At 43.6% G+C, this 16,293-nt stretch overlaps 1 protein-coding gene across 1 annotated transcript; it reads right to left on the reverse strand.

Annotated features, from left to right (window-relative positions):
- Window positions 1–676: 676 nt before the first annotated feature.
- Window positions 677–10,835, reverse strand: GDF10 (growth differentiation factor 10). The gene is made up of 3 exons (XM_040563234.1): window positions 10,506–10,835; window positions 5,593–6,500; window positions 677–1,999 (listed from the first exon to the last, which is right to left on the reverse strand). Exons 1-3 carry the CDS (start codon window positions 10,771–10,773, stop codon window positions 1,808–1,810), a joined length of 1,368 nt encoding a protein of 455 aa, XP_040419168.1. The 5' UTR covers window positions 10,774–10,835; the 3' UTR covers window positions 677–1,807.
- Window positions 10,836–16,293: the final 5,458 nt, after the last annotated feature.

The raw sequence follows: 16,293 nt of genomic DNA on the forward strand, positions 1-16,293 counted from the left end.
ATAGGATAAGGTGGTACAGAAGGTTGGACTGTCCCTTGAGTAAGAAAGGCTCCACAGCTCGCTCTCTGTGCTACCTCACAGACCTCCGAAGTTTGTTCTGCTCCTGCTCTGCCCAGGTGGTCATACAGCAGGTGGGTGAAAGCAGAGCACATCACCAGCACATCCTGGCATGCAGGGATGCAGAGGAAGAGAATTGAGTGGCTCAATAAGGGAACAGCAGGTCTTAGAGGAGTGCTGCAGTTACAGGGGCTACCACAGATGCATCAACAGAGGATTATGCAGGAGTTAGAGGGAAGCAGAGTTATTTCTGTTAAGACTTTTAATGGAACAACTGCCAAAGATTGTGTCCCATTTTGAAGTTCACTGTTGGAAAAAGAATTTAATGAAAGTTCTGGAAAGACTTCAGAAAAGAGCCATGAGAAATTGTTTTGAGACTTGGAATAATAAGAAATCAAAGTATCTATTTAAATCTTAGCCAAAATGTAATTTGACCTTGCTCTATATACTAAAAATACACAGTGAAAGTATTTTGGATAATAGACAAAAGGGATCTAATAAAAATAGGTTACAGTAAAATCCAGTGAATTGAAGCTAAAGCTTAATAAATTCAGACTAGGATTAAGCCACTGCACTTGAACAAAGAGCACTAACTTTTGGAACAACTACTCATAGTCCAGTAGAGATAGTCCATCACTTGAAATTGTTGAAGCCAAATTTATGCAGGTTTTTCAAAGGTATTTCCAAGCTCAAAACAGAAGAACCATAATACATGGTGCAGAAACTACTGAGCAAAGCTCTTCAAACTGTGCTGTGCAGGAGGTCAGTCTAGATGATCAGGGTATTCCATTCATGCTTTAATCTATTGAAGCACATTATGACAAGCTTAACATGCATTTACGTGTTTCCATCTAATTACCACAATGTAGCAGAGTGGATTTATAGAAAGACAATTCAACTATTTTTAGATACTACTGTACCTTTAATTTATTAGCTTTTGTTAAAAGCATGTAACAATCTAGAGGATATAAAGTATAATTTACAAAAATATAAATCTTGGTTATTTTATTTTTAGTATTTCAACATTATTATATAGTAGGTGTTACTCAGAGCATATGTTTAACAACTTGAAATTATATCCAGCAAACCAAAATTGTGGGATATTATATATGTCTTTTGTAGAACAAATTATATATTAGGGAAGGGTAACCCAAAATGGCTGTATTATCATACTGTATATATGAAAGCTTATACAGTGCACTATACTTGCATCCTGAAGAAAATATACATATTAAGCCCTTTATTACAGCATTTTTCAGTATAAATATGCAGATTAAGAGAATGAGTGTTTTAGGCAAAAAGTTTCAATCTGTTTACAAAAGTGATATTCTAAAACAAGCCTGCCTTTGCAAATTCACTTCCCATCTCCTTGGTTAACTGAAGAGATAAAATAGTCAGTAAAAACAGTGTATAAAAACATATTTTAGTCCATTGATTATGGAAAACTTTACATTTAAATTTCTTACTAAATATCATGTTTCTTGGCTAGGTGGGTTAGGAAGATACTTGTAAAAGTACTGAACTCCTGGAAGGTAAATATATAAGACAGATGGTGATCGTAAGACATATCCTTGCAGGTGAGCACGGGTATCGTTTTAACCTCTCCGCATGCTTTCTGTGGAGGAATTGCAGGGATTGTAGAGGAATTGTAAGTATCAACACAAGTGGATTCATCTCCCATTCACAACTTTCCCAGTGTGGTCAGGCAGGACCGGTAGGTAGGTCTTGTTAGAGATGTGTCTGTATGAACTTATCGGCAGGCACAGGTTTCCACCGACATATTGGGATATACCTTCAAAACAACATTTTTATTGTCATCTAAGAACAGGACACTGAGGGAGCTCATTTTGTCAGGAACGCAGCAGGGCTCTGGGATGCCAGGAATGATTCCCACTGCTTTTACGATGCTCTGGATTGTAGCATGGTTTGATGGTCGGACAACCTGGAACAGAGAAGGAAATGGTTATTGCTTCATTTATGAGAAGCTGCTTTCCCAAAGCAGCTTGGAAAATGACACAATTATGTTATTTTTCTTGAAAAAATTAATATATGTGATTGAGTCACAGGGCCATGCAACATAACCATGCCCTCACATTTTCAGCTTTTCTGCAGAGCATGTATCCAAGTTTGTACTTCCTATGCTGCCTTCATAAATACCAGAGGAGGGCACTGGTGGCACAGCCAACAGTCAGTAGCTTAGAAAAAGAGCAATGTCCATGGCTGCACCTATTAAATGCTGGAGACAGGCATGCAGGGAAAAGGGCTAAGGTGGGGCAGACTTCTCAGTTGCAAGATGTGCTCTCGTGTTCTTAACCTCTTGTCTGACTGAGAAAATTGGCTACTGTATTTCCAAAGTAAATATGTTCCAGTACTGTTTCTCCTCACGAACACTGACCTGGAACTAGTTACTTTTTCCCTGTACTAATTACTCTGATTTAAAAGAGTGCTCCAGAAACAGCCTCAACAGAGGGAAGTTGCTCTAGAGTAGACAATCTCACAGAGACTTTTCAGATCATAAGCCCTTGCAAACTCGTACTGTTACCTACAGTTTCAGTAGTTTTCAGCAGATTTGGTGTACATGGCATCTGGGGGACAACAAAGAAGGACTTCGCAAATCTCAACATGGAAGCAGATACTTTAAGTGAAAAGAATTTAATTAAATTAAAGCTTTCAACTGTTCCTTAACTTAAGTGACATCATTTGAGTCATTACAAGGATGGACTGTGAAATCATCCTTTCTGCTTTGGTGTTTCAAGACAGCATACATATCAAGACAGTCCCAACAAGTGACCAATCTTGGAAAGAGCCTTTCTGTAATTAGCATGTGTTGACATAATTAGCAACAGTTGCTCTCTTAGATTTCAAAGCTGTCCAAAATCAAACAGCAGTGAATTAGCCTTGCAGCTGCTGCATGAAGTAGAAATAAGCTTCTATCCACATTGGCCATGCCTGCAAATCTGGACAGCAAGAGAGACAGAAGTAGCCTTCATGTATATAAGCAACTGCAGAGTTTAGAAATTCAAAGAACTGGAGCTTCTAGAATCTTAACTCTTGCATTAACCTTTATGAAAAAGCTCCTCAAGTACTTCTAGCTCCTTTATTATTTTATAGTGTTACTTGAAAGAATCACAGATCTTAATGGGCTACTGAAAGAATTTGTTGACCCCATGCAACACACAACCATCACTGCCCTCAGTGCCAGTAGCTGTCATGTAGAACTCCTTTTTATGAACCTGCAGAAGATCCTACTAGGACCTTCTCCAGCCATACAGTCTCTAGGATCTGCAGGGAACAAACAGATGTGAGCCAAGTCTAGTGAGAGCAGCTGTCACCCCTGAAACCAGTTAGAAACAATTCAGCCTGAGTAAATCAAGCTACCAAGACGACAGCACTAATTAGGTTTCTAATGCCTGCAAGCGTACACATTATGAGCAACAATGCTTAAAGAGAAAGCTGCTTATTATGGACTATTACTTTATAGAAAATCTGGATGCCTGAGCCCTACATCCACAGTGGAGCCAAGCAGCACACCCATCCCACATCCAGCCAGGCTCCAAATTTTCCAGCCCTTCTGGAAATCTGGCCCAAGTGCTTAGTGATCTTGGGTTAGGCTTCACATTAGCCTTTGTACCAATGTGCTAAAGTGGAAAGCTTGAAAGGCTTGAAAGACCGAGCTGAATGCCCAATAGTGATGGTACTGCGCAAGCACTTGATGAGTGAAATGCTGGCTACAAGTTAAATACAGCAGGCTAGGTTCTGCTCTTTCTTAACTTCTAGGACAGTCCTAGCTGGGGGAAATTCTGAACCTCAGAAAACAGGAGGGTGGTGATGTAGTTGAAAAGCAAGTCTGAAATACTTCAGCTCACCTTCTTCGTGGTTTGTACCCCTTCTAAAGTCCGCTTTATCATGAATTTACCCATCAGAAGACACCCTCTGCCACATCTTAATAAGCAGTACTTCTTAGCTTCAGGAAAGTTCTGTTTTCATTTCAAGAATGGAATTCAAACGGAAACTCATAAAATAATTCTCTTACAAGGATAAAATCGAGTATTCTGATTACTGTAGATCAGGGAGAAGGTTTGTCCAAACACTTGTTTCTGACATTAAATAAGCCACCAATATAAACTTATTACACTGTTCCAGCTAAAAACACGTCCATTCTGTTTTGGTTCTGTTTCCTCTTCCATCATACTCATTTGCTCTCAGGAAACCAGGTGTGTTAATTTGTTTTCTTTTGTACATATGTATTGTGCATTAGATTATGGCTGAGGACCCATATTCCCAGGCTGGGTTTTGCATTGGATAAGTTAAATGGTCATTGTGCTGCATAATCGTCCTATACTACAACAGAAGAGTGAAATTGTATATGAGCCTCTGCAAGCTTTAATTTTTACCAGACCATGTATGAATTTATGTGTACCTGGTTCAGCATTGGCCAGCAACACAAGAACATGTGGTCTGGGCAGATTTCTGCACCCCACCCTGAAATCTGGATTTCTACTGTTCCTGGACTTAAACTAGCCTGCATATCCTCTCTTCCTGCAGTCATACTACTGATTTCAACGCAAACACTCAGACTCCCTGTAGGGCAGATTCCTGTCTCAGATCTTTGATATTCTTTGTTGTAAAACACTATCAATTATTCATGGGCAGATTGACCATGTACAAAATTGGCAGTTAAATGAATAATCAGACCATTTGTAGGTAGAAATGTAAAATTATTAGTTTTTGAACATGCACATTATGCAGTGCTTCGAACCTTCCCCTTTTATTTGAAAGCTCTGTAAAATGAGAGAATTTTTGTATTTCATGGGACTGCCAGAATTTCTACTTTTTGCTGAAGGGCAAGTGAGTTGGGAGTAGGCCAAATCAGAATTCCACTAGAATTCAAAAACTCTTTGCCTCTTTATTAGGAAATTTCACACTGCTTCTCAAGGAGGAATTCAAAACACCAGAGTTAGAGTGTTACAGACAGCTACTTGGCATTTTCAGCCACATATGGAAAAGCAACTTTTTTCTAGTTTGAGCAGGATTTTCTCAATTTTAAGACTTTAACAAATTAAAGAAGCACCAGAGAATTTTGAGACAAATATAACTGTAAATAGCATTCTTATTTTCAAAGTGACAGGCAGTTTCTTAAAGCATGTGTCACTACTCTGCATTTTTCTCCTAAGGTATTACCAGTAGAATTCAGAAATACTCTGATAGAGTAGCTTGTTTTATTAGCTTTCATACTGTCTACTTCTGCTGCCACACAGGAGTAGTTTGATGCTTTAGTGTGCATAACCATATTTTATGGAACTGCGTAAGTCTCTGTTGTGGTTTCAAGATACAAAATAAGAATTTCTAAGAGAAGTTATCTTACCTGAGACATTTTTCTTATGAAGTTGTTAAAAACAATACTACTTATTTTTTTCAGTCTAAACAGAGCATGGGGAGATGGGTAGAAGTCTAAAGGTAAAAATCTAGCTAATGAAGTAGTTGGAAAGGCAGAACAGTACTATTTGCAAGCTAACGAGTGAAAAGGCATACTACCTTAGGCATTGGAAATTCACATGTCCCTGCACAGTAGTAGGCATCAAATGATTTGGGAGATATGATCCATTCATTCCAGCCAATGTCAGCAAAGTCAACTTTCATGTATCTTCTTGAACAAATCCGTGGCTCATTCCATTGTTTTCGCCTTGCCTTCTTCATTGTTTTCTCATCAAAATTTAGCACCTGAGACTTTGCAAGTGTTTCTGTGTTTTCTTGCCCTTTTCTCCTTCTGTCTTTGCGTGAGCCTTTTGGTTTCAAGGACTTGTAGGCATTCTCCCATATGTCATGTTTGTTGTATTTGTTGTTGTTATACTCTACCTCTGGCAACTCATTGTTCTGAATAGAGCTAGAGAGGTATGTGTCCCTTCTCACTCGGGTATCAGTAGAAGCATTAGGTGACAGATTTTGGTCCCCATCACTGGAGGGGAATGGGTCATAACGCTGTAGGGTGACGGCCACACTGTTGGGTTCAGAGATTGCAAGGTCATTGGCGTAGACTAGAATATAAGGCAAATGGCTGGTGACCTGTTCGGGGAAGCCGTGGTGCTCCTCCCCAGAATCAAGCTCAGCACAGAGGATGAGCTCTGCAGCCCGTTTCGATTCTTTTATGATGTGCGAAATGTCCTTTGCATGCCAAGCCCCTCGCCTTTGAAGAAACACGGTGATGTTCCCTTTCACTAGTCCATAAGCAGAATTCTGGGGGATGGTTTGGAAAATGAGGTTGAGACGCAGGATGGGAGGCAGGTGAAGGAGGCGGCAGGATGAGTTCTTGGACCGTTTACAAAACACTTCCTGGTGCCGAGGGCGTTTGTCAGCATAGAAGTGAAATGTGGCAGCAAGGATCATCTCTGAATCCTGCATGGATGTCAGGTTGAAGCAGTACAGCGGCTTCTGGGCCAGAAATTCTGCAAGAGAGCAAGGAAAACATGGATAAATATGAGACAAAAAAACGGTAGTCAAACCACTTATTCCTGAAAGCAGATTAGCAAAGTTTGCTTTTTGCTTGCTCACTTCAAACCAAAGAGTATAGGGAGCTTGTTGGACTCACTTCAGCTTAAAACTGTAGTGAATGGGAGGAGGAAAAAAAACTAACAATATTTAGCAGCAATATTAAATTTCAGAGGTGAAAAGAAACACTACTTATCCCATTATTCACAGATCAATAAGATCACAAGAAAAAAAAAATATGACCATCTGAAGAACATACTGCTCTCTTTAAGCTCAGACTGGTACTAAGAATGCATTAAGGGACTGTAATGGGTAACCAGTAAGTTGGTGCTTGCTGCCTTCCAGTTCAGACATATGCTAGCTAGAGCCATCATTTGGATGAAACCACAGCAGGTTAGGATGTTCATCAGTTCCAGGACCACATACATAGTCTGGAAGTACTGATTGATATTCAAATAGTCAAATTCCATCCACACCATCTGTATTTCTTCTCATGCAGTGAAGTGGACCAGCCTGTCCTGATACCCGTATAACATTTCCATAGGTGGCAGAGCAGCTGACAAAGTGTTCTGTGATGACAGCCTGTTTGTTTCAGTCAGTTCAGGACAGGATTCCTATCACTAAACTTTTTAATCAATGCTAGCCATATTCACAGGTGCTCAGACTATGAAAAAAGTTGAGAGTTCAAAGTCGGCTCAAGTCCTTGGAGTAGTACACTGCCAGTACTATCAGTTCTATACATAGAACTTGAATTCTTGCATCAGTGGGATAAAAGTGTTTCAAACACCAGAGCTCCCAGGGTTTCTGATGAATTGGGAATTTGGAATGAGTGCTCAGAGAAAAGGGATTTTAATTTTTCTAAATTTCTAATTTTTGCATTCCAAAGTGAAACAAATCCTTCAAAAGTCAACATTCTTTGTAGAAATAGTGAATCAATAGCTACTGAAGATCCAGAAACCTGGAAGTGTGGGCTTTTTAGGAATTGAGGAAGCTTGAGTTTTGGATGGAGCGTAGCCATATTTATTGTAATTCATCAGATCGCTCATGCTTTTACCAGCCTATCAGCCAAGAATTGTTATGTTTTCCAGGCCTAATATGAATTGAGCTGTACGAATTAAAGCTATGAATATTTTACTGACCGCATCTACCTCTGATCACTGTAGGCATCTTCAAGTTCAGAATACAGACATGATGTATGGATGGTACATGCAAGAGATGAGTATAGAAAAAACAGACAAGTGGCCAAGGAAAAACACTTGCTGTTAGTAGGCAAGCCACCTACTAGGAGAACATTGCATTGCAGTAAGCGAAGATTAGCAATGCAGATTTACTGATAACATATTTGTGTTAAAACCAATATGCAGAGAATCTAGTTTAAAATATTTTAAGCTATGAAGTTATGTTAAAGCAACTGTAAGCCTCTAGAGCCCAGAATTACAGTTCCTGAGAAATCTTGATTTGCTTTTCTTGCACATTGGCATTATGATACTGTCTTAATTAAACTGCTGTTATTTTCTACTCTTCCCTGAGGCCTGGACTTCATTTGGAGGATGGGTGGCATTCAGTGAAAGAGCCTGAGCTGGAAGAGGCAATTTTTGCAGGAGGGCTTCATGGCTTAGGCAGCTGTTTGCTGCCATGAAGACCAATTCCCATATCTCAGCAACCTAGATGAAGTTGGACAATAACTTGGTATTTCACATCTGGTCACAAGCTACACTCCAAAGCCACTCATGACTTAACTGTGCAACTAACTGTGGTCAATTGGTGCCATTTTCTAAAGCTAAAAAGTTCCCTGAAGACAAGAAAAAAGTCTATGAACTAGTTTGCATTGAACTAAGGCAAAACTTGAACTGCATGCCCATCTCCCAGCTCCTTCCCAGAGAAATAACCAACTCCTGTGAACACAGGTGGAGGCAATCAGATGTTTGTGAAGCATTTCTCCTGAAGTTATTAGTACTGCTAAAGAAACATGAAGTTATATTTGGAACATGTGCAAAATTCATATGCTATATAGCAATTACTTCACATTAATATCTAATACTTCTCCATATTCAGCAACCCCAGTCAACATCACCCATACCCTGTAAGTGATGTGTGGTTTCTCAGGGCTGTGGTAATACAACTGTGTAATTGAGGAGACCTCGGTAGCATGACAAAGGAGCAATGTCAATCCAAAATCCAGTGAGAGGCCTCATCTTGGCAACCCTATCTTGAACACTGATGCTAGAATGTGCCCAGAGAGCTTTAAGCTGCAGCGCAGGAACGGAGGGTTACAGGTTTTCTGAAGGGTATCTTTTTTTTTTTTTTTTAATAAAGTAAATCCATTGCTTGGGATAACAAGAGGGAAGTTATTGTAGGTGTAGTCTGTTTTGCTTGTCTAGATAAGATCAGAAGTATCATCTGTATTTCATAAGGAACAGATGTTCCACATGTCTTGTTAGAAGACCATGCTGATTTCTTCTCTCAGAAGAATGCTAGAATTTCTTTGAGGAGATAAAGAAAACACTCTGCAGAACAAGCTTCTCACCGCCCTTGGTCTTGTGTCATTCCATGGTTGATTTCAGACTGCTCATCACTAGGTTGATGAATCACAAAGAAATAACATTTATTGTCATAAAAAGCATTGCAGAGGAGCTTTGGCTTTCATGCCATGTTACTGGGGAAAGACAAGATCCCACAGAGAAGGGATACAGATGGAACACAGGAGACAGGAGGTTTGGACACAGGTGTGCATGATGCTAGGCAAGTTACCGTGCTAGCATCTCTCTGCCTTAGTTTTGTGATCTGACAGATGAGCAAAATACCAGTGTGTAGTATACATGGGTAGGAAACACTACTCTGGTGTTTTAAAACTAAATTTAACCACTTGGATGCAAATTGCTTGTTCAGCAGAATAGCTAAAAAAGAAGAATATGGAAATGCAAGAACTGTCCCACCAAATGGGGCTTGTGGCCCAGGACCTTGCTTGGGTAGCAGCCAGCATCAGCTGCTCGGTTCACTGAGAAGGAAGAGCAGCAGTAGGAGGTCACGGAGCAACCATCCACCATGGCAGCTTCTTCCTAACCCTGTTAGTTAGTGGCTGGCTACTGGTCTAATGCATGGAGATTTCCCTCCCAAATGGCTGCAGTTGCCTTACATCCTAACTCCTAGGGGTCTGTGTGTTTTAACAGCCACAGCCTTCTGTAGGATCTCCTCCTCCTAGCAGGAGGACTTGTAATATTGCATCTAACATAGGAAAGATTTAATTCATGCATTACAGATATGAGTTACGGTGTGATATTCTAGTAACCACTCACTACTAATTCATCAGATGTGCCTATAAAATCGGTACTTAAGTGTAACAAGTGCTGTTCTGGAAGCTGATCTAATTCTTATTTCAGAACCGAGATGCTAGCTATAACCTGTAAGAGCTAACCAAAGAAGGAAGAGACATTTTCCAGAAACGTTATTTTAAGTATCCTTGGCAAAGGATAACAAACGTAGAGAACATTAACTGAGCAAACAACTGATTTTAAAGAGAGGGGGCGACAACGAAAGCGCAGTTCCGACCCGGTACGCGCTGTTGCACCCTCGTAACGAAGCCGAGCAGAGCTGGGGAGCGGGAGAGAAACCCCCCTTCTGCTCGGGGTGAGGCAGCGCAGCGAGCTCCGTGCCCCAGCTGCGAGCTGCCCGAGGCGGTCCCACGGACGGCACCGCTCCCGCACGGGAGCCGCGGGGAAGGTTTTGGTCCTCGGGGGAGGCGCAGGTCCTCCCCGCAGTGCCCCGGGCACCTCCGGTGTGCTCGCCCCTAGCAGCGGCAGCTCGCCAGGGTGACCCCCTCGGGGCAGATGCTTTCGGTTGAGGGCAAGGGGCAGCGGGACCCGGCCGGGTGGCACCGGGGACCCCGGGACTCGCCCCGGCGGCGCCGTGAAGCCCACGCACCCCCCGGGCAGGCTCCGGCCGCCTCCCCGAGCCCCCCTTACCTGGCGTGGCTTTGAAGCTGCGCACCGTGTTGCCGTCCCCGGGCCGGCTCCCGTGCCGGTTGTACTTCTCGTAGAGCTTAAGCATGTGGACAGCGACCATGTCCTGGGCGAGGCCGCCCAGCGCGGGGGGCGGCGGCGGGGAGCCCCCGCGGGGGGCTCTGCCGGCGGGGCAGGCGGGGGGCCGGCCGGCGGCGCTTCCCCCGGCGGCGGGGGGAAGGCGCAGGGCCCAGAGCAGGAGGCAGCAGCAGCAGGTCAGGCGGCCGGCCATCGGGGGCTGCTGCTGGGGGCCCGCGGGGACCGAGCCGCTGTGTCCCGGGGCGGGGGGGGGGGGGGGGCGGCCCCCCGCGGTTAACGTCGCTGCCGAGCCAATCCCCGGGGCTGGGGAGCCCTCGGGAGGGGCCGCCGCGATCCTGGCGAGCGGCGCGGCCCCGCTCTTTTAAGCGGAGCGGGGCGAGGCCCCCCGGAATTAGCGGCCGGCCGCTGATTGGAGACGCGCGGCCCGCCGGGGGCACGGCGAGCGGCGGGGAAATCGCGCCCCGAGGCGGAGAGCGGGCGGCGGTGGGTGGAAGGGAGGAAGGAAAAGGGGAAGGGAGAAGAGGAGAAGGGAGGAAGGGCCCCGCTGTAACCGCGGTCGCTTCCCGGGGGCCGGGGAAAAGGCAAATCCCCGGTAAGAGCCAGCGCGAAGCAACCGGAGCGCAGCGGGGCACTGCTCGCTCCGGGCAGGCGCTCACGCAGTTGGGTGAAGGGGGCAGTGCCCGGGCAAACTTTCCTCGCTGGGCCGTTTCCACGGGGGATGTGAAGGAGGAGAGCACCCGGGTGAAGTTCTGCAGGGCTGCCACGGCTTAGGTCGGAGAGCGGCGGTTTAGAAGTGGATGGTGCGCGGTGTGCTCATCCATCAGGTGACAGCAGCTCGGAGCCAGGCTTAGAGTCACCCAGCGGGCGCACCAGCCGTCCTAGGGCAGGCAGCCTCCGAGGGAGAGGGCTATATTCCTAGGGAGTTTGTTCATTCCGCCTCTTTTTAAATCTTGTCCTCCCGTAGCCAAGACAGTTACTTTTCTTGGAGAGTATACAATGCAATAATTGAAAAATTGTTGGAAAAAGCTACTGTTGCTGTGTATAACACAACTCTTTTGTGATTTTTTTAACCTTGGAGTGTCAAATCTGAGCAGATACTATTGAAAGCCTCTGAACCACAAGTTTGTAGCTTTTGGATCATCACAAAGAAAGGTACGATTCATTTTTAAAATTAGCACCAGGCCACATCTCTCTGTGCCCCTTGAACGTCTGAAATGAACAATTTGCAAATACAAATTTGTCCAAATGGACGTTGCAAAAATATCAAACCTCCCATTAATTACTCTTTGCTTATAAATAAGCCAAACCATCCTTTGATGCTTTTTTTTTTTTTTTTTCTCCATGGTAGCATGCTCATGACCTCCACTGGGGGTGTGAGCGAACCTTTTGTTGTTTGTGGTTTTTGTCTGTACTGTTTCTATACAATCAAGGTCCTGTGAAAAGGAGGAAGAGGCAGCAGGAGGTAGGAACAAGCTGGGCTATTTTGGACCAATGTCCCATTAAAACGTTCTCTCTCTCCTTAACTCACTCCAAACTCCTATTCAGGCATACACTTTGTATCAGTCTTTAACCTGCACTAAAACCTGTAGGACACTGATACTTTGACATTGTTGGGAAAGAATTAAAGAATCAACCAGGGATGGCTAATATTTCTTGCCTTATTTTATTGCAGAACAGCAGGAATTCTAAGTCTTTAAAGCTCTGGTACTTTGACTCTTTTATGCAGCTGAGATGATGAAATAAAAATGTGTTTGGTAAAGGAATTCAAATTAGCACTGGGTCACATAATTCCCCTGTTCTGAATATGGCCAATCAATGGCATCTCTAAGGCATCTAGAGGCAAGAGCTATGCAATTTCTGCTCATGCAGAATAATATTCCTAGCGTGGAAATTTCTGCTAATTAAAGCTCTTGCCAAGTAGAGTCTTTTTCTTTTTCTTTTTTTTTTCTTTTTTTTTTCTTCTTCTTCTTAAATAGCTCAACTCAAAGCTTTGCAAGCCAGGACTTGGAGAAAGTTTCCCTGTAGTTAGAGCAATGCATTCAAGATTTTAAATTGCAGATCTAAGCTTCCTGCTAAAATCATCAAGATATAAATAGCATTACACACAGTTAATAACATCTTATATAGAAAAACAAAAACAACCCAAATAACATTTTCTTTCATTAGAATTAAAGACATCTATACAAAGGAACTGTTGCGATCTGTGCCTCTTTTGTTGTAGAACACAGATGTAGGAAATATATACGAAATATATAGGAGGGGAGATACGTCACCAGGAAGGGAATCTATTCCTTTTGTTCTATGGTAAAATTGCTTACTAACTCCCTTTAATGTTAGAACTTTAAAATCTGCATTAAAATAGTTTTGCCTGACCCTTTTTATAGTAAAGTCAGTGGCAGGGATAATGATGGTTAAAATTTCAGGGAAGTTGATGAAACAAATTATTACTGAATTTGGGCTTCAGTCCAAATTTCTGGTTATTACTTATGGTAGGATGTCTCATTCATTTTTCACTCACAAAAATACCATGCTATGTATAATGCTGTGCAATTAGCTAGGACCGTACAGGACCATTCCTTAAATATATTACACGTTAATTGGAAATAAACTGGATGGAATGCAGTGGGCTGCAGGTTCTCCTGGAAACTGATGGCAGAATTCTAAAAATCTCATCACATACCTTCCAAAATCACACGGTGTGGCAAGAATGATATATGGTCAGTAAAAAAACGTTTCTATGTGTTGTTCAGTTTTTCTGAACAATAGTGAAATTATCTTCACGCCCCAAAAAGAAACAAAGCAGCACAATGCTGTTGAGGTGTTACAGCAGGTGGAATGGTCAGAGCTGATTCAGAGCCCTGGAAGGCTCCTAATTTTGAGAGGAGAAGTTTGGACATATCAGGCAGTGCCCACTGTGGGCAGTTTCCCTGCTTTGCCTCTCGAGAAGCAGCGCTCACTGTCGCAGTCCATCCCATCAGCTCAAGAACAAGCTCCCACCTTGGATTTCTGCTCTGGATCCACACGTTCATCTTCCAGTCTGCTGCAAGCACAAACCTTACCCCTGCTAGGTTTTCCATCCTTCATCTTAGTGACAAAAGTTTATTTTGTCTGTCTTGCTAAGAAGCAAGATTTGCCTCTATTCACCTGCTACCACACTGTCTACAGTGTATAATTACAAAAAGTAAGGAAGTAGGAACCAAGAGGCACAGACTTGTTTCCCATCATTTGCTGACACTCTTTGATTGCTGCTAGGACATCAGACTAGGTTTTACAGTGACCCCTTTGGGAAATGAAAGAAAATATGCTGTGTCTTCACATCTGTGAAATGGTAATCTTTACCTCAGATGTGTGATGTGAGGACAGATGAATGCAAGTGTGAGATGTATTGATGGCTCTAGACAGGTACATACCTAAGGATTGTTGGTGTAGTGCAGTTTCTGAGTGTTTTCCCAAATGCTAGGTGTTCATACGTACACTAAACAAGATGAACGATCGTTAACAGCAATAAAGATCAGCTCTGTAGTTAGTTTTATCATGTCAGCTCTGTAGTTAGTTTTATCAGGCCTGGAGAGCACCTATAGGCCCTAACTGCCCTGAGCAACATCACCTGGGGCCTCCAGCCCCAACCTGAGCTCATGGCCCTGGAGCACCATTTAAGCCCAGACCGAAGGCTTTACCTTTTGTTTGCAGGATGTTCCTGAGTGTGTCTATTTCCAGTCTTGTTCATGAGATGCTGTTTGGATTTCTTGGGTGATCTTTGGACTTACTGCTTTTACTGTCTCATCAGCAGACTGGCTATAGGACCTGTGGCTGTCACTGCCCTGCTCTGCCCACCCAGCTCAGGTACTGTGGGGCTGTGCTTGGTGGGGAGGTTCCTGCCTGGCTCCTCTAGGCTTGCTTTTTCTTGGGGAAGGGGGGCTTTCACTAGTCCCTGAGTAGTTAATCTGTACCTCTGCAACCCAACTGTGCTCACAACAATCCCTATATTGTCCTAAAACACCAACAGTGCTACTTGCAGGCCCTGTAAACTGAGAGAAACCTGGCAAAGTCCATATACCGGGGAGCTTATACTTAAGCACAAGAAACAGCATTCATATGTTTTCATTGCAGTGTCTATATTCCAGGCAGCATATCTGAGCTGGTTGTGTTAGGCTGCCTTTGTAGTCAGTGGGGGAGAAGCAATGATGGTTTCAGCATAATTTGTTGCATCCTATAGTAGGTGTCCAAAGGTGTTCGTAAGGTCTGTTCTCTCGGAGTGCCTGTAGCTCCTCATTGATTATAAAAGAAGTCAGCTAGCTAAGATGTATGGGACATGCATTTCACTGTAAGGGACAGAGTGCGTGAGGTGGAGAGCACCTTCCTCTTTCATTAGTTTCACTAGAATGTGATAGCACATGGCACTACTCATCCTCAGGATTAACATTTTGCACAACTGGACTTAACTGCAGTTTCTCTTCATCTAATTTGCATTTAACAGGTATTGGTATATTCATGTCTTACCCTGTGAGTAATGAAAATGTCCCAAGTATCTCTTTTCCAGTTCTGTCTCACTGGGAGGTTGGGATATGTTTTTCTATATTGGAAGAATTTCAGAAAAAACTTTCTTTATGATGGGGCTGCCTACATGGAGTCACAGACTTGTGTTTCTGCCTTGAGGTTTGCTGCTCGTGCTTCTAATGAGGATAGCCTAGGCAATCATCAGACAAGCGTGTCCCATTCTGTTGCTACTCACAAGCTGCTAGGCTCTGCTGGAGATTTTTCTCTATCTGTACGTTACTAAATGCAATCCCTTCATCTTGGCAGTTTAATCTAGCAGAGATGTCAGCAGGTATCAGCAAAAGTAGAAATTCTGTGACGTTACTAGGCACTGGCCTTGAAATATAGGTAATGTTTTATTTTACAGCAGGCACTTTCAACTTCTCAGTGACCCATGCACCGCTACATAGAGTCATTTAGGGAGAAAAAGGATAGATGTTTCTTTCCATTAAGAAAGGGAAATGAACTTTCCCAGTGGAAATTCCAGTGGTAACTCATATGAGTTGCAGAGCAGGTTGGTAATGCTGCCTTGGGACTCGTGTGAACTGCAGTAGCTCCTGTCATTGTCTGAGAGGCATCTTGTTGTGAGATGCTGTGTCAGGCTCCTGTACTTTCTGGGGTATGTACCCTCTCCTTTTGTGGGATGGAAAGCCACAGACCAAGCAGGAGGAGAGCATGAGGCAATCCAAACACTCGGACTGTGGCTGTAGCAAAAATACAGCTTTAGGGAGGGAAGGGGGGGGGGCTTAAATCCAATTTCCTGTTCAAAAGCAATTTTAAGGAAATATTTCAAGCAGCCCAAGGCAGCAGTCTTCATGTTCCAGCCAGCAACCTATAGGGCTTTGAATTCCCTGTCCTTTTACTCAGATTGTTTCCTAGGCAGCAAAGACTCTTGCTGAGGTCACTGCTCTGTCCAAGTTCAGAGCTCAGCCTGGTGCACTTAACAGGCAAGATCGATACCTGCTGAGCTGCAGCTGCCAGTGTAAACAGCAGGGCCTTCCAGCAGAGCCAGGGGGAACGGGAGATGGGCCGGGTAGGCTTGGTGAGACTGCGGCGTGCCCTTACACACAGCATCAGTGCTCGGGTGGCCAGCGGTAATGTGCATCTCTAGGCTCCTCTTTGTGAGTGCAATTTGAAGAAATCTGTGGAAGTGCTGGGGGGGAGTGGGGAGGTAGGG

Source organism: Cygnus olor, chromosome 7, assembly GCF_009769625.2.
Source record: "Cygnus olor isolate bCygOlo1 chromosome 7, bCygOlo1.pri.v2, whole genome shotgun sequence".
Classification (NCBI taxonomy): domain Eukaryota; kingdom Metazoa; phylum Chordata; class Aves; order Anseriformes; family Anatidae; genus Cygnus; species Cygnus olor.

What these genes read in the sequence shown, in the direction of transcription:
- GDF10 (XM_040563234.1), bottom strand. Translation starts at nt 10,773, where the DNA reads ATGGCCGGCCGCCTGACCTGCTGCTGCTGCCTCCTGCTCTGGGCCCTG. An exon ending in CAGCTTCAAAGCCACGCCAG is followed by an intron (nt 6,501 to 10,505) that starts GTAAGGGGGGCT and finishes GCTCTCTTGCAG; the next exon opens with AATTTCTGGCCCAGAAGCCG. An exon ending in GTGAATTTCCAATGCCTAAG is followed by an intron (nt 2,000 to 5,592) that starts GTAGTATGCCTT and finishes TCTCTGTTCCAG; the next exon opens with GTTGTCCGACCATCAAACCA.